Below are 18,309 nucleotides of genomic sequence, written 5' to 3'. Positions count from 1 at the left end.
TTATATATGCTACCCTTAGGTTCTATTTTTCTTAAGCATGGAGTATCCTTTCATTGTTACGCGGATGATACTCAGGTGTATTTACCATTGCGGAAACAGGACAAAAAATATTTCGAGTCACTAATTAGATGTTTACAAGAAGTTAAATCTTGGATGTCAGATAATTTTCTGCATCTGAATGAAAGTAAAACAGAAGTAATTTGGTTCGGGACTCCTGACACAAAAAATTATTTTGACCTGGGCGAGCTAACCCCTTTTTGTAAATATACAGTGAAAAACCTTGGTGTCCAATTTGACAGTTCTTTGAAATTTGACAAACAGATTAATTCTGTAGTAAAATCTTGCTTTTTTCATTTAAGATCAATAGCAAAGGTGAAACCGTTTTTGTCCACAAGTGATTTTGAGAAGATTATTCATGCTTTTATCTCTGTACGACTGGATTACTGTAACTCGTTGTATGTAGGTGTCAGCCAAGTACTGTTGAATCGCCTTCAATTGGTCATGAATGCGTCTGCTAGACTTTTAACAGGGACTCGTAAAAAGCAGCATGTGACTCCGATTTTAGCCTCACTTAATTGGTTGCCAGTGCAGTTCAGAATTGATTTTAAATGATTGATATTTGTATATAAAGCATTACATAATTTAGCCCCACCATATCGTGACGTGAGCATCTCCTTCATATGCATAAACCTTCTAGGTCTCTCAGATCAGCAAATCAGATGATCCTAGACATTCCAAGGACTAGATTAAAATTGAGTGGTGATCGGGCTTTCGCAGTGGCAGCTCCAAAGCGCTGGAATAATTTACCTTTACACCTTAGACTTGCTCCCTCTCGAAGTTATTTTAAACGAAATTTAAAATTGCATTTACTAGAATTAGCGTTTGGATCAGTAGGTTAACTTGGTAGGTTATTTGGAGGCTCTTTACAGATATTTGTTAGTTGTTGTATTGTCTGAAAACACATTTTATTATGTAATTTTATTGTGTGTTTTGTACAGCACATTGGTCAACACCATGTTGTTTTAATTGTGCTTTATAAATAAATAAATGAAATGAAATGAAATGAATTTGTAATTCCCATGTCATTATACACATTTGTGTCCTCATAAACCATATATATAAACACACACACACACACCAATCTGAAGTCTCTGAAGATTCTGGTGACACAAACAACACTGCAGTTTAGAGATGATCTACAAATAAGAAACTACAAACATAATACTAAAGAAAACCTGCTGCAATCAAAGCAAAATATTCAAAACATATTTTACTTAGATTTATTGTTGATTTGTGTCAACAATTTAATTTAAATTAATTAAAAAACCTAATGTAAAAATGAATTTAAAACAAAGCCAAATAGTGAAACCTAAGAAAACCACACTAAAACACAACTCAATAAAGCACTAAATATATGTACATATAATGTATAATGTAAAATAAATTCTTTCAATTTCTATTGAACCCAATGCCCTTAGTCAATGTAATGGTAGAGTATGTCTTTTCTGAATCATTCCGCTGTATTTGGGCCAAAATATCCCAGTACTGACACACACACACACACACACACACACACACACACACACGTCTGGTCCACTATCTTTGTGGGGACTCTCCATAGACATAATGGTTTTTATACTGTACAAACTGTATTATATTCTGTCCCCTTACACTAACCCTACCCCTAAACCTACCTATCACAGAAAACTTTCTGCTCTTTTACATTTTCTAAAAAACATCATTAAGTATGTTCATTAATCAATTTCCCTTGTGGGGACCATTGGCTAGTCCTCACAATGTAGGTGATTTCACGTTTTACTGTTCTTGTGGGGACATTTGGTCCTCACAATGTAATAAAAACAAGAGCACACTGACACACACACATTGACACACACACACACACGCACGCACGCACACACACACACACACGCACACACACACACATTACACACACTGACACACGCACACACACACACACAGTTATCAATCTGAAGTCTCTGAACGTTCTGGTGAAACAAACAACACTGCAGTTTAGAGATGATCTACAAATAAGAAACTACAAACATGACACTAAAGAAAACCTGCTGCAATCAAAGCAAAATATTCAAAACATATTTTACTTAGATTTATTGTTGATTGATGTCAAAAAGAAGCTTAAAATTAAATAAAAAACCTACTGTAAAAATAAATTAAAATCAAAGCCAAATAATGAAACTATACAAAACCACACTAAAACAAAACAATTCAATAAAACACTACAAATATGTAAATATAATATATAATATAATATAATATAAAAATGTAAATTCTTTAAAATACTATTGAACCAAATGCCCTTAGTCACTGTAATGGTAGAGCATTTCTTTTCTGAATCAGTCCGCTGTATTTGGGCCAAAATACCCAAGTAGTGAGAGACACACAAACTGACCCACCCACACACACACACACACCACTAGAAGGATCAGAGAGAAAGTGAACTGGAGAAAGTTAAAGTTTTACTAGTTATTCCCACTACAGTTCAGAGACCCCATATGTGCACCATTTATAAATAGAGCACTCAGAGACGCCAAACACACAACATCCTCCTCCATCCTGAACGACACGATCTCAGCTGAACCATGAGGGTGGTGAACCTGGTATGTAGCTGACATTCAGACATTTACTTACATTCATGTTTCATCATTTCCTCACTGAGTTGTAGGCATTATACATGAATGACTCTGCAATACTGAAAACTGTCAATCCAACTGTTGTTTTGAGTTGGTAGTTAACTTAAGTTGGTCTCTGTCTTTTAAGTCTTATTTCTTACACATCAACTTTTACTCTTAGGGTCCGGATCCTTCTCTGGCATATCGCCCCGAATGTCACGAGAAAGACCAAACAGAATTCAGGAACTTTGAGGTACAGTAAAATTTGGAACTTGGCATATTATTAACTTATTCATGTATAATTCCTCTTAATATGACACACTTATTTCCATTTTGATGTGTGTACGTCTAATACAGAGTGGAGATCTCTTTGACCGTGTGTTTAATACATACAAGCAGATGCACACGTGCCAAACGCTGGACTTTGTCAAACAAAAGGTTGGTCTTTGTATGTATGTATGTATGTCAGTTTTTGACACTAAATAGCAGGTAAAAATCAAAATAAATAAAATGCATCTCTAATAAAGTAAGTAAGAGCCCTGTGCTGATTCAACCGATACAAATAAATGCAGACGCACTCAAAACTAAAATCTGTCTCCATTGAACCTTATCTATATTGCAAGCTTTACTCACATAGTAAAGTTAATTCTAGTTCAACTGGACATGTTTCTCTGTTGAAGTTAAACTAGAATAAAATGAAGATGCTCTGTGATGACACTGAATACGGCCTCTCACCTTTAGCACCTGGATTGGGCGAATTGCAATCACTTCAGCATGACCATGATGGAAAACATCAATTCCCTGGACGAGCTTGTTGACGAATCCGACCCTGATGTTGACTTCCCGAACTCTTTCCATGCTTTCCAGACCGCCGAGGGAATTCGCAAAGAGCATCCTGATAAAGGTGAGGAGTCAGCAGGGACAAAGGTCACAGGAGTCACTTACATTGTACTTAGATAAGATGGTGTTTTACGCTTGTTTTTGTCCAGTTTCTGATTAATATGTCCATACCTGCTGGGCTTCTTTCAGGACTGAAATCCATATCTAAATGTGAATGTTCATCGTGGAGATTCTTCTTTGGCCGAATGTTAAAATACAACATTGCAACTGAATTTAAAAGCACAGATCTCATTTTTACCTGTCTCCAGATTGGTTCCAGCTAGTTGGTCTGATCCATGACATTGGAAAAATCATGGCACTGTATGGGGAACCACAGGTGAGAGACAAATGCATCCAAACACAGTCTAAAACCCTACGACGGTCACATGGGCTAAATGATATGCAATCAGAATGCTGCTTTGTGTGTTTCAGTGGGCCGTAGTTGGAGACACATTCCCAGTGGGATGCAAGTTCCAGAATTCAATAGTGTTCAGAAACTCGACATTTGAAGGCAATCCGGATGTGAAGAACCCAACACTCAAGTACAGCTACACACCTTTCAAAACACAAATACACTTATCTTCGAAAGATCAAAACGGCTTTCCTGATCAGTGATATTACAGTATTATTTATATATTATAGTGTTTGACAGTAGTAACACATCTTATGCACTTTTGTCGTTTTTATTTTAGTTTTGTATGCATTTTTTCTTTTAATATATACATTTATATTTTAGATTTAGTTTGTTCTAAACATTTCTATTTAGCTTTCATTTAAGTTGTGGTCAATTTAGTACATTTCTCATGTTCATAAGTATTTTAAGTTCAATTTTTCTCATCTAATATGCATTATATTTTATTTCAGATTTATAAATGATTTTAAAAAGTGTTAGTTAACAATAACAACATTGTTCCTGAATATACACAAACTATTATAACATGGTAAAGGAATACCAGTCGCTTCATGTCGTTTCAAACGTGTATGACTTTTGTCTTTTGTCCATGGAGCACAAAAGGAGATGTTTTGAAGAATGCCCACACTTCTCAATAAGGCTTTTGTGGTGCTTTAGTGTTCCTCAAAAGAAAGTCATACAGGTTTGGAAAAGCATGAGGGCGAGTAAATGAGTAAAGATAATAATGTTATCCTATGTCAACATAGAAATAAAATGTGCATTGCATTCTTTAGCATTCCACCTGATAATGTAGTGTTTGCTTACTTCTCTTAATGCAGCACAGAATTTGGGATCTATAAACCTCAATCTGGGCTTGATAATGTCCTGATGTCTTGGGGACATGATGGTGAGTGATTTGAAGGATCATTACACATAACGTCATCATGATTTTGCATCCAATGTCTCATTGCGAAACACTCACTACCGTTCAAACATTTGAGGTTTGAGTTGTTCTTATGTTTTAATTGATCAAAAGTGACAGTAAAGACCAGGGGCCTGGGAAGATGTCAATACCTGCTTGTAAAAGGCAATGAACATATTCTGTATCTGAGGCCAAATCACTTAATATTGAGAAAGCAAGTCTTATATTTTTCTAACTCCAAACGATCAGAATCAGCTGATAATCACTTCCTTTGATTCGATACGTCTCAACTAGTGTAAAATAATAACGTGGCTACAAGGTGTCATTATTAAAAATACTTTTTTAAATAACTCACGACCAAACACTAGCTCTCCTTCAACACACTTCTGAAGTCTTCCTTCTCCTCATTAAAACTCCAGGTGATGGGTTGCCAGGTTTTACAAAAAACAGCAAAACAAGCCCCTTAAAAACACAAAAATAAAACTGTACCAGTGGAAAAGTTGATGAATATGAATGATATACCTAGTATTAGCAATTACCAAGGCACTCTGACAGACCACTGCACGTTAATCCTTTAAAGTAATCATTTTATTTCCCTTTATATTTTCAGTTTCACTTTGATTTTAGTTCAAATAAATAAAATTAAAACTATCAATATATCAAATAGAAATTAGATTCAAAATCAAGAATTGATTTTTAATCCATGACCCCAAGAATCATTTTGAATCAAATCATGGGGTTCCAAAAGATTCCCACCTCCAATTTATAATGTTATAAAAGATTTCTATTTCAAATAAATGTTGAAATTTTTAATAAAAAAAAAAGAATCCTGAAGAAAAAAGTTTTTTTTTCAGATTGTTTTTAACATTGATAATACTAAGAAATGTTTCTTGAGCAGCAAATCAGCATATTACAATGATTTCTGAAGGATCATGTGACCCTGAAGACTGGAGTAATGATGCTGAAATTTCAGCTTTGCATCACAGGAATAAATTAGATTTTTAAATAAATTCAAACAGAAAACAGTTAATATGAAGAAAAATAAATTCACAATATTACTGTTATTTTTGATTAAATAAATGTTGCCTCTGTGAGCATAAGAAACATTTCAATATTATGACCCCAAACTGTATTTGCTGCTGAAGTGACTAAGTGGACATTCTTATTGCACTATTCTAGAGTATCTGTACCAGGTAATGAAGTTCAACAAATGCACCATCCCTGAGGAGGTAATGTCACACACACAATATAATGTGATTTACACTTTTATAAGATACTTTTGTACATTTAACACTCCCAAATTCCTTCAGGGTCTTTACATGATCCGCTTCCACTCGTTCTACCCCTGGCACTCAAACGGAGACTACATGCACTTATGCAACGAGAAAGACCTGCAGATGCTTCCCTGGGTCAAAGAGTTTAAGTATGCTATCAGTTTCTCAATAAGAGTATCTCATCTGTGATTCCATTTTATCAGTTGTGTGCCCCACATATTGAAGATCTGACCTCACGCAGCGAGTTTCTACAGGAAGATCAATAACATGCGTCTGTTTGTCTTTCCTCGGACAGCAAGTTTGATTTGTATACCAAGAGCACTGAACTACCGGACGTGGAGAGTCTGAGGCCGTATTATCAGGCTCTCATTGATAAGTACTGCCCTGGTGTACTGCAGTGGTGAACGTGTACCATAAATCTACACAACTCTAGAGACTGAATATCATTCTGACTGAAGGGTGGACCCTTTTGACTTCCACCAACTAGCAACCACACATGACACCTTGGAAGTTTCTTCAGAAAATGTCAAATAAAATATAAAATAAATCTATTATACCTTTGCTTTACCAGCAACATAAAAAAAAAAAAAAAAAAATTAATAGGATATTTTATTAATATCCTATTATCTTATGTATTCATTGTAATTACTATATTAGAATTAATCATGTATTCATATAGATTGAAGATAAAAATGTAAATTGTGAGGCTGTATTTCTTTGGAAATGATGGCACTTGTGCCAGTGTATATTTTTCTAAGTTTATTAAATATATTACAAAACATTAAAGCCGAGTTTTGTGTGTGTGTATGCATCTTCAATCATATTAAATATAACCATGTATTCATATAGATTGAAGATAAATTTAATCGTGAGGCTGTATTTCTTTGGAAATAATGGCACAAGTTTATTAAATATATTACAAAACAGTAAAGCCGAGTGTTTTTTTTGTGTGTGTGTGTGTGTGCATCTTCAGTCATTAACAATAAACATGCAATATTTTAACGACATCACAGTGGTAAAAAAAATAAAAAGCAATGTCACGAACAATACACAAATCTAAGGCCATAACCAGTTACAGTCCGATAAACAATTTCAGGTCATATAACACCAAAAATACAAGATAACAGTCTAAGGAAAAAAATATTTAAGCATCTCTATATTATTCATGAAAATAAAATGAGAATGAAATATTTTCTGATACCTAGATTTGTGTGATACTTTTGGTATACCATAAGGCACAGCACATACTGGGCTTCATTCATAAAACCAGAGCAGAACAAAGGAATGTCTGTGCAAATTGTTCATAAAAGTGCTGGTTGGCATTTCGATGCATTCAATTCAATGCAAGAATGCTTTTACAAACACAAATTCCACTCTTCCGTTTAATGAGGCCCAGTATGTGCATTTAATGTACAGTTTGCTTGTTTTTTTTTACAGTTATTTTTAGGTCTCATGGTGGAAGACATCCTGGGTTTTACTTAACATGATATCATGTAGGGTGTGGTAGGCTGTTAGTGCACACTGGGGGAAACAATAACCTACCTCGTTTTGCATTTACCGGTCAGACCAACAACAAAAATCCCTCATTTTGCAGTGAGGTCCTCCTATCAGGATTAGTTTAACTAAACGTCCAGGGAAATCCAGGACACTGCTGGGATACATGAAAGCTTCACTACTCTGTCTACATCTCTCAAAAATGCCTGTGAAAACAGAGAAATATCAATGTTTTGGCACAATGAAGCTGTAAATGCTGATATTTTGGGGTAGATGTCATTACCCTGAGCTGGTATTAAAAAGTCCAGTTTCATTTAAAGCCACAGGAGATCATTTGAAAAAAAAAAAAACCCATCACTTCCTTTTCCTAAGGATGTCCTCTTCCGTTTCCTCTGCACTCACTTCCTCTTCAATTTCTCCTTCCTGTTCCTCTTCACTTGTTGCATCTTTATCCTGCTCCTTTCCACCTTCTTCCGCATCATCTTCTGTAACCTCCGCTTTCTCCTCCTCCTCGTGTATCTCCTCGTTCTTTTCCGACACATTGAAGCATGTCCGTCCTGCGGCCTGTTTGTCTGTGTGTTGGTTCTGGAGCGATTCGTGTTGGCGATGATGTGCACGTGATCGCAGAGAGTTGAGGAGACACACGGTCGCTGCAGAGCTGAAGAGAGTCCACAGCAGAAGATGAGCTGGCATCTCACGGGCATGTTCTCCAACATATCGCAATAACCGCGGCAGCCAAGCATTCGAGCTGCGCCTCGGAGGAGCCTTATCCTGATGGGAAAAATGGGAAGAGGGTCTCAACCAGATCAAGAGATGGTATTTAACCTTCATTAACTCTTTCCCCACCATTGACAAGATTTTCCATCATTTATGACACAAATCGACGCGTTTTTCCCCAGCAATCCATGTTTTCACTGTTATACGTCAGGGGGTGCTATTATGCACTTTCTGAAATAGTACAGATGCTCCAAATCCAAAAACAAGTGAAAAAGAAACGATAGAAGATTGCTTACACACATGTAAGCTAACACAATCAAACATTCAACAGCATATGAATGAAAACTGCCTAATGTTACTGAAAGAAATGTCAACCCAGGAAGAGGTATAGGCCTGTGCAAGCTTTACAGACATGATCTACTCGATCTGTTTTGATCATCGTCTTTGACAAAAACACGATTTTATCAGGTTTTTTTTTTTTTTTTTTTTTTAATGTTGCTTTTATTATGAAACTTACCCACATTCAAGTGTTGATAAAAAAAATGCATTAACTAGAATATTTGTATTTATTTTCTTTTGATATATTGTATGTTCAGAAATTCATACAACAAAATATATCTCTACAAAAATATAAAATGTCTCTATAAAAAATGTCTCTAAGCTTTCTATAAACTCAATGAAAATTAGTGCTGCACAATTTAGAAAAATAAAATGAAATGTGATCTTTCTGATAAAAATTGCTGTAAATATGACTGTTCAATATGGCTGTAATAATAACAACTTACTATAATTACTATTATTATTTCTCTTAAATACTCAATTTCTTTATTTTACAGTGAAATATTACAACTGTTTCATTTTTTATTTTGTTTAAGATTTAGTAATACAATAATAATAAAACTGTAAAATTACAACACTAATATTTATGGCTTCATTTTATTTTCAAATGTTAAACAAGCTTTTTTTTTGGGTGGAAAAACACCAAAAGCTTCTCTTTTGTTGGCAACAGGCTGTAGACGTTCGTTCATGTGTGTAAACGAACAGTGCTGCACTTCACTCTGAAACATATTTACGCATATATTTATTTATTTAAGATTTGATAAATTAAACTAAGCCATCATATCGAGTTTTACGTTTTATTTGGATTAATTGTGCAGCTCTAAAGAAAATTCTTAAAAAACTACTCTGGTCTGTTTGATGTTCACCTGTGAGATTATAGTTGAAATCAATGTTCAAAATGTGTCCCGATTCAGACTCGTTTCTTACCTTCAAACCATGTTGAACCAGCATCTGTTCAAGGTAAGAGTCACCAAGGTGCACTATAGGATAGAACTCTTCCACGTACACCCGTCTCCACCATCGCTGGGGATATGAACTAAACGCACACAAACACAATAAGACATTAATAGTTAAAGGAAACACAGTTTAATGAGGCTAACATTAAACATCAACGTTAACAATAATCCACTATGTTTAGCAAGATAATAAAAATGTAATTTTTAACATTTGACAATTTATAGCAAGAGGCATTGTGGGACTTTGCGTGCGCTCACCCGTCTGCTTTCGGCTCGCTGAACCAGTATTTGTAGCGGTGAGCTCTAAGGTACGCAGGAGGCTGTTTGCTGAACGGATACTGAGACTCATCTGTCTGAATGAGTTTGACCACTTCACAACACACACACACAGAACAGTAAAGTACAAAACACTGAATTCAGCACTGCATCTTGCTCAGACATGCACTGGATCCCTTTAAATCTCACACATGCACAAACGACGCATCCTTACCATCGTGTTTGCCCTGCAGGAGTCTGTGTAGGAGGCTGCTGAACCAGGGGCTTTGTGTCTGCGGCCCCAGAGCAGCAAACCACATCTGCCAGTCCAGCCTGGGCTGGTGCGGAGCCACCACAGGGGGCGCTGCGCTCATGTTCCCCGGCTTATACATGAACTCGATCTCCTGCAAAAATTCATTGAAGAAAAAAGAAAAAAAAAGGTAGATCAACAATCGTTTTGGATTCAGAATTGGATCATGGGGTGCCTAAAGATTCCCACCCCTAATTGGTAAAAGTATTTTTGCAAATTTGAGGCTGCCTGTCGCACAGACCTTCACCTTTAAGATCCAGATTAGATTCAATGTGTGAACCTACAACTTTTTAATTACAAGCCCATATTTCATTTTTGTAAAGCCCATCCTTCACATACAAATCAGTGCTGTAATTCAGACACTATATGCACTTCCTGAAATACTCATAAACCGACCGTCCATGTGTTGCGATCCATGCTGCCCTCAATGACCACCTCTGGACGACCTCCGACCCCGGTCATTCTCCGGAACAATCCGTATGAGTTGACCAGCTGGTAACGGTCAGTCATTTCAAACGCTGCCCGGATCCCAGGCCAAAGATTACTGTTGGCATCATACTCAAAGTAGGTGTAAGGAACCTGCACACATACTTCATTATTAGTCTCATTATTTTTACATAGCTTAAAGGGACAGAGCACTCAAAAAGATTAGAATTCTGTGCACTACATCTGAAGTACACAAGTTCTTATGTGTATTGTGAATGTCAGAATGAGATTTAGATAGAACAGTGCAGAAGCCACATTTGATTTTTTGTTTTATTCAATTCCCCACAAAATCTATCAGACTCTTTGATAAGACTTGAAATATGGAATACAAGATGTATGGACTACTTTTACAGTCCATTGTGTCTGTCATTTTTGACAGTTGCAGTCAACATCCACTTTGCAGGAAAACCTGGCAATTCTGCTAATTAACTCAACAGACAGGTTTAGAGTAGCATGCAGGTGACAATAGTAATTTTAGAGTGAACTATCCCTTTAAAGATATACAAACAGGAAATAATGTTGTTATCATTAACTAAAACTAAAATAAACACGACCCGTGCTGGCAAAATGAGAGAAAAGTAGTTATATTATTTTCACATTAAAAATAATAATAATTATTATAGTAATTTTTAATTATGTATTATTTCTTGGAATCGGATCAAAAATGACTGAGCTACACCTGTTTGAAGTTGATTGAGTCAGCAAAGTCAATTTTGAGAAAAATCGAGAAAGTTTTCTGAAGGTTCCAAAACAAAATCACCTAGCAACCATACCTTAAAATCAAAACCAAAATATCTATAGGAAAAATATAAATATATTAAACTTTTTTTTTTCATGTTACTACAATTTTTTGATTAACATTAATGAAACAGACAACCTGTATATTGAGGCTATGTTTACACGGAAACGATCTGAAGAGAAAACGCAAAAGTGGCGTTGCGTTATCACTTTTTATTCTGCGTTTAGACGAGCGTTATGGTTGGGAAATCCGCGTGCACATGGTGACGCAAAAGTGTGTGAAATTCGATGTAGTATGCACTCCAGGCGGCTAGGTGGCAATGTGAAGCACTGCCACACAACAACACCAATATCTTAGAATATTTTGTACAACTGCTAAAAAGACTCTTGTATGTTTTTCAGAGCTGCTAGGGCAACTTGAAGGTCCGACGAATGGAAATAATCTGACATGTTGGTTGTTATTTTCCTGTACTAGCGCATGCCTGTGACGTAAACGCTTACGCGACGAGAGCCACCGTGAGCAGATTTGCGTTTTTACCGTTTAGACGGGAACGCGACGGTGGAGCGTTTTTAAGATTTCCACTTTGGAGGGTGGTTTCACTTTTTTGCGTTTTTAAGCCCCCAAAACGCCGTTGCCGTGTAAACGAAAGGCACATCCGATAAAATAGTTTTACGTTTTCACCCGGAATCGTTCTCGTGTAAACGGGGCCTAAGACCTACTGGACTGCACAAGATGTTTTTCCCCAACAGTTAACCAAACGTTCACACAAGACATAACAAATAATGTTTGCATGGATAATCGCCAAGACAGGTATTTTGAAATACTGCAATTCTGTGTATGTGTGTATATCGGGATCGATTTGTCAGTCAGCGCAAGTAAGATCGTTTTTCATGGACAAGGAAATGTACTCCTCCCAGAAAACATACAAATAAAGATACTTTTAGATGTTTAATTGCTATTTGGAACATTGGGATCGCTAAAAGAGGGCTTAAACTCATTTTTGTGAAAACCTCAAATTCGACCATAATTTACATTTCACTTGGTTTGCCTGTAGGTCTTAAGTAGTCCATGCACATTCAGACTCATTTTGCCAGCACGGGTCACATATATATAAATATAAACTTTATTTTTTTTAGTTAGTTTTAATTTGTTAGTTGCAAATTAAAAATTTTCATTTAGTGTAAGTTGAAATACTAAAATCACTAAACCCTAACTGTAAATAATTTTTTTTAAAATTATATATATATATATATATATATATATATATATATATATATATATATATATATATAAAACTAAATAGACATAAAAAAAAAAAAAACAACCTTGAAAACATACAACTAATAAATACTATCACACTATATTAATGATACTAAAATAACACTCTGACAGGAAGTTTACTAACCAGACTGATGGCAAACATTGAGACAGCAGCCGCAGCCATCACTGCCCACTGGATTGTGCTCCAGAGACGCCACAACACGCCCCTCACACAAGCACATCTGGAACATATGTACACCCACAAGCGATCAAAAACATTTGTTCTACCAGAACGCCATCTAATGGACATATCGAACAAACAAACCATAGGTGAACCGTAACACTTACTTAAACATGGCAGTGATGATCTCCCACGCGAGACCCAGCACACCAATCCAGATACTGGGCACCGTGACAGTCTTCAGAAAGCCATTGAACTCAAAATAAGTAAAGGCTGAGAAACAGGAACACAAAGAGAGATAAATCACACTGAAAGATAACTGACCTCAATAAGACATCGTTGAGAGCTTCACCTGTTTTGGAGGACACGCTTTTCTTTTTCCAGTCCACCTGCAGGTCAAAGTATTGGACTGTCCAGTAGCCAAGCAGGGCGTATGCACTGACCTCTAACATTACAGCCATTACAGAGAATAGAGTCTGTAACGATGCTGAAAAAAAACAACAACAAAAGAAAACATGGACGTCTGGACCTGGTTTTAACATCTTGTCCTAACAAGGTACAACATACATTGCCATCTTCATGTAATATTTACATCCTCACTGAAAACACAGTTTCCACAAATATATATCATGTATATTAAATGAGAGCAGCAAATCATCATATTATAATGATTTCTGAAGAATCATGTGACACTGAAGACTGGAGTAATGATGCAGAAACAGAATAAATTACATTTAAAATGTATTCAAACAGCAGTTACTGTAATAATTTCACAATATTACTGTTTTTACTGTATTTTTGATCAAATAAATGCAGCTTTGGTGAGCATAAGAGCTCAATGTTAGTGTAATGTAAGTTTGTCCATACTGCTTTCTGTCTTCAGCGTGGGTCTGCGGAGCCAGAAGTTTACATGTTGGTCATCCAGCAGCGACAGGCACAGGGTGATAGTGAGAATATTAAAGAAGTTATAATTCCCAGATAGGATGATAAACACCTGAAACAGGACCTGTAACACAAAGACGTCACAATAATGCACAAACTCGTAGCAGCTTCTCCATTTCTGATCACACACATGCATTCACACTCACCTGCATGTAGAAGGCGGCGAGTCTGTGTCTTCGTATGGGGCTGAAGAACAGGAAAGGAACTGCCATCTCGATAACAAAGGCACCCACCACACTGAGTTTCTGGAACCACACTGGCAGCTGATGAGCAAACCAGGCCAGCTGGGTCGGTATACACTGGGTCTCATAGTGATAGGTCAAAGCTGATGTGAGAACAATAGAACACGTGTATGACACACTGTTAGTTTAGTATCATTGATATATTATTATAGTTAAGTGAGACTAGCTAGTGAGAACTGCAGGTAAACTTCACTCCTCTGATACCAAGAGGCACACTAGCACTAGCGCACTTAACCCCTCACGTCCGACTCGCCCGTGTCTCTGTGCGGGCCTCGAACCCGGGTCACCGGTATGGGAGGCGGGCGCACTAACAAGCGGACGCTAAAGACAGCAGTCTCTAACGCCTGTCGCTAGTGTGCCTCTTGGGATCAGGGGAGTGAGGTTTACCTGCACAGCTCTCAGTAGCTGGACTCCTTTACTCACACCCCTAAACCTCACTCCCATGTGGGTCACGCCACCAATGTACCCGTCCGGTCCTACCCTCTCTGTGCGGGCCTCAAACCCAGGTCGCCGGCATGTGAGGCAGGCACGCTAACAAGGATGCTAAAGACAGTCTCAAGCGCCAGTCGCTAGCACGCCTCTGAGGATCAGGGGAGTGAGGTTTACCTCCCCAGCTCTCACTAACTGTGAAACTCCGTGACATTAATATTTTGAATCTGTTTTTATTTTTATATTGTCCATTTTCATTTTTGCGATTTTGTCATTTTTATACGTTTTTTAAAATGTCTATACAGTTTTTATTTTTATTTTAGTACATCAAGTTAAACTAAATTAAAAATTAGAAATGTTGCCTTAGCAACTAGCTGAAACAAAATCATTTTTAAAAATATTTTATTTCAGTTACCGTTTATTTCAAGCAACATTTTTTTTATGGTTTTAGTTTTAGTTAACTATAATAACCCTGTTATGACACTGAACTTAAATGAATAATATGATTTGTAATTTATTTTCAGACATAAAAGCAGCAGTGTCAAAACTTCCATGTGATTCAGTACTTATCAAACTAAAATTTAGAGAGAATGTAGAAAAATGTATAAACTACAGCTTATGATTGGAGTGGAATGCTAACACACTGCCTTTTTTACAGTAAGAAAACAAACATCGACAAAACAAAAATAAAAAACATTAGTTTACAAAAATAAGTCATAAAATTAACAAAACATTTAATTATTTATTACAGTGGGAAAGGAAACCTTAAGCAAAAAAAAAAGTATTTTCCCCATTTATTTACAAAAAAACCTATTCACACGAGTGACATTTTTTCACAAATAGTACCGTAATAGATATAGCTTTATCAACTATCATTTTTTTAGTTTCATTCTCTCTGAAAAGCCTGAGTCAAACTGTGTCATTTAAAAATTAATATGCAGTAAAATAAAGTAAACAAACAAAAAAAGTGTCTAAATGACGTGATCTAGAACTTCGTTAAATTCATTCAAAGTCCATCCACGCTTTCTTAATGTTAGGATCAAAAGGAAGTAATGCAAAGAATGCCACAACTTGGCACTTCAAAACATCTTGAAATCCTCAGAGGCATCTCTTAACTTTTTGTTGCTGGAGTAATCCTGTGTTTGTGTCTGTCTCGTATTTACTACTACATGACATGATGTGCAAGTCAGTGGGCGGGGCTAAAGAGGGAATGATGTAGAAGTAGGCGTTGATCTTCTGCAGAGACGGTCTTTTGTCACACTGTTATATCATAATGTAACAAAATCAAAAATTAGTATTTTAGGGTAGCTTGGTTTCAATAAAAGTTGTTTTTTGGACTAACGAGGAAGTTTTGAGTTCTGAAACTAACAGGATATTTGTATAGTACAATGACCTCTTAAATCAAAAGATCAAGGAAAATTTGATTTCTCAATTCATGAGCCCTTTAATTCTTAACAGTACAATAAAATAATGAGTTAGAACAAACCATAGATTTTGCTTCTAATTCATTGGTCAACTTGAGGGCACTGCATTGTGGGACACAGTATCTCATGTGGTGCACCATTCTGATTATATTCTGAAACTTCCAGTAGCAACACAAGAACATGTAGGCACAAATACAAATATATTCTACAGTTACTTCCTCACCTGTCAGGCCCCACCAAGTGGGGCAGCGGCTGGTCAGTTTGACGACACCCGACGCAAACATCAGCCGAAACAACAGCCAGCGCACCAGCCAGAAAGTCACATTATTATGGAGGCACACCTTTGAAGACCAGGGCATTTTCATGGGAGCGACGAGAATGGCCAAGAAGCCTGTCTCCAACAAGAGGTTATCCCTGAGAACAAGATAAGAAAGGAGAGAGACATGTTTGACACGTTTCCAAATTCTGATCTGCTGCTGAGGTCATTTCACATGTGTTATGAAAGCAGATCAACAGATCTGTGACTACAATAAATGATACTCTCAAGTGTCTCTCAGGGTCAAGAGTTCAAGGCTGTACAGAGTTAAACAAAGCCAAAGACTGTTACATAACAGATACAATTTAAGGAACAAGAACGTTTGTGAATCAATATAACATCAAGTGGTGTACAAACACTGACAAAAAGTCTCATACTCACCACTGAAAGTATAAGAATACCTGGCCCACCTAAAAACAACAAGCACATTTCAGTACTTTATACTTTACCTTCTAAAATTAATTATTTTTACCCTTAATAAGTAGTATTCGTGACTGATATGGGTTTTTAGGATAATGGCCAACAGCAGGTTGGAGATTTGCAGTTGTTAAATTGAATTAGATTTTTATAATAGCATTATATCAGCCATAGGTAACCCTGTCCTCTATACATCACATCAGCCATTGAAAAACCCATATTGGTCAGGCAGTAGTAGAAGAATCCGATTGTGAAATAAGTTTGAACCTGGTAGAGAGACAGATAGAGTATCCAGAGCACCAGGAAAACTCTGCAATCTCTGAGCGGCGGTAAAGCCAGAGTCATTAAACTGAGCAGAGCTCCGGTCAGACTGAACAACTCCATGCACTGCTGCGTGTCCAAACCCAGATGAGGACCAAACCACAGCAGGGTGGGAGAATCCTTCAGCTGCTCCACAACACTCTTCCCAGACACTCGCAGCTGCCACCGTGCTGGCAGCAATCCCTCATTTCCATACAGACCTAAAGAAAGAGAACACTCACATGGTCAATGCTAAAATATTTGCTGCAGAATCTGAAATTTACTTTCTTTTTTTTCAGAATCCTGATTTCCAGGTTTAAATTAGATTGTGAATCTCATATTTTCAATGTCGTCTAAAAACAAATTGGACCACATTGGTTACTGACTTATCACCATATTCCAATACCATGGTATTGAAATATGGTGATAAGTATTATCCTGTACATGTCCAAAAACATATGCTGCTAATACTATGATACTTTTAATTAAATAAAAAAAAACTATTTTGTGCAATGCATTTCCTTTTGAAAGAATGGCTGTGATATTCAGACCGCAGGACAGGCATCAACATACTTATATGAGATCAGATGTTCTGCACTAACAGTTTTACGAGACCCATGATGGGCCCTTTAAAATATTTTCATCTGTATCCCTACACTGCAAAGCATTGGAATAAACAACCGTCCTGGAGATTTGAACAAACGATTACCTATATATTAATAGAGGAGTATGTTCATTAAAAATGTATGTCTAAAATACTTGTATTGCATGCGTCACAGGGAAACTCTAAGTTACTTCAATGCATGCAAGTTAAACTAAAAATCTTCCCAAACTCACCTGGAATCTGCACGTAAAGAGACGCAAAGGCAAACATATAAATAGCAGAAAGGCACCACAAGAACATGTGCCTGGGCAGTCTTATATCTCCCATTTTTGTATAATAAACTCCTAAAGGAAACAGATGGGGTAGGAATCTCCTCAAGATGGAGATCAGGAAGGTTTGAATGCAGAGGACTGATGAGCGACACGTCTGGCGTGCAGGAACAGAGAAGCGCGCTGGCTTTTTTGTCAACGAATCCTACTATGGCGAAGAGTTGGCTCATGAAAATTAAGTACGTCACGCTCGGGGAAGTCCAATTGATTGGCTGACGGGAGTATGATAGTAAATTGACGTTACAGGACATTAAAGGGATAGTTCACCCAAAAATGAAAATTCTGCATCTACATTTTGTTCCTCATCCTTCACTCCACAGATAGAACGATCTTCGGGTACAAAGTGGGTACAACAATCAAACTTAAACGGCGCGCTTTACCTGGCTGCAATCACCCTATATGGGCCATTCTACAGAAATGGTGCGAACTGCTGTCCCACAACCAAAAACACATTT

General features: G+C 36.9%; 2 protein-coding genes across 2 annotated transcripts; one reads left to right on the top strand and one right to left on the bottom strand.

Annotated features, from left to right (window-relative positions):
• The first annotated feature begins 2,527 nt into the window (after positions 1–2,527).
• Positions 2,528–6,644, top strand: miox (myo-inositol oxygenase). The gene is made up of 10 exons (XM_056235963.1): positions 2,528–2,636; positions 2,830–2,901; positions 3,006–3,086; positions 3,390–3,552; positions 3,797–3,864; positions 3,960–4,069; positions 4,758–4,825; positions 6,020–6,069; positions 6,151–6,263; positions 6,410–6,644. Exons 1-10 carry the CDS (start codon positions 2,619–2,621, stop codon positions 6,516–6,518), a joined length of 852 nt encoding a protein of 283 aa, XP_056091938.1. The 5' UTR covers positions 2,528–2,618; the 3' UTR covers positions 6,519–6,644.
• Positions 6,645–6,925: 281 nt separating this feature from the next.
• lmf2a (lipase maturation factor 2a) lies at positions 6,926–17,943 on the bottom strand. The gene is made up of 14 exons (XM_056235985.1): positions 17,759–17,943; positions 16,889–17,142; positions 16,586–16,614; positions 16,112–16,302; positions 13,940–14,118; positions 13,719–13,857; positions 13,204–13,338; positions 13,019–13,124; positions 12,816–12,912; positions 10,582–10,764; positions 10,111–10,279; positions 9,879–9,990; positions 9,592–9,700; positions 6,926–8,379 (listed from the first exon to the last, which is right to left on the bottom strand). Exons 1-14 carry the CDS (start codon positions 17,850–17,852, stop codon positions 7,963–7,965), a joined length of 2,214 nt encoding a protein of 737 aa, XP_056091960.1. The 5' UTR covers positions 17,853–17,943; the 3' UTR covers positions 6,926–7,962.
• Between the last annotated feature and the right edge of the window lie 366 nt (positions 17,944–18,309).

The sequence above is a fragment of the Rhinichthys klamathensis genome, unplaced genomic scaffold, assembly GCF_029890125.1.
Source record: "Rhinichthys klamathensis goyatoka isolate OS25496 unplaced genomic scaffold, OSU_Roscu_1.1 h1tg000436l_1, whole genome shotgun sequence".
NCBI classification, from domain to species: Eukaryota; Metazoa; Chordata; class Actinopteri; order Cypriniformes; family Leuciscidae; genus Rhinichthys; species Rhinichthys klamathensis.
The sequence above is the reverse complement of the archived record's forward strand: the minus strand, read 5'-3'. Positions and strand labels throughout refer to the sequence as shown.

Bases quoted from the DNA above. Each gene is read 5' to 3' on its own strand.
- miox (XM_056235963.1), top strand. The intron at 2,902-3,005 runs GTACAGTAAAAT...CGTCTAATACAG, and splicing joins CAGAATTCAGGAACTTTGAG to AGTGGAGATCTCTTTGACCG. The intron at 3,087-3,389 runs GTTGGTCTTTGT...TCTCACCTTTAG, and splicing joins TGGACTTTGTCAAACAAAAG to CACCTGGATTGGGCGAATTG.
- lmf2a (XM_056235985.1), bottom strand. From the start codon at position 17,852: ATGGGAGATATAAGACTGCCCAGGCACATGTTCTTGTGGTGCCTTTCT. The intron at 14,119-16,111 runs GTGAGGAAGTAA...TTCTCACATCAG, and splicing joins CACTTGGTGGGGCCTGACAG to CTTTGACCTATCACTATGAG. The intron at 8,380-9,591 runs GTAAGAAACGAG...TTTTCCCATCAG, and splicing joins TGGTTCAACATGGTTTGAAG to GATAAGGCTCCTCCGAGGCG.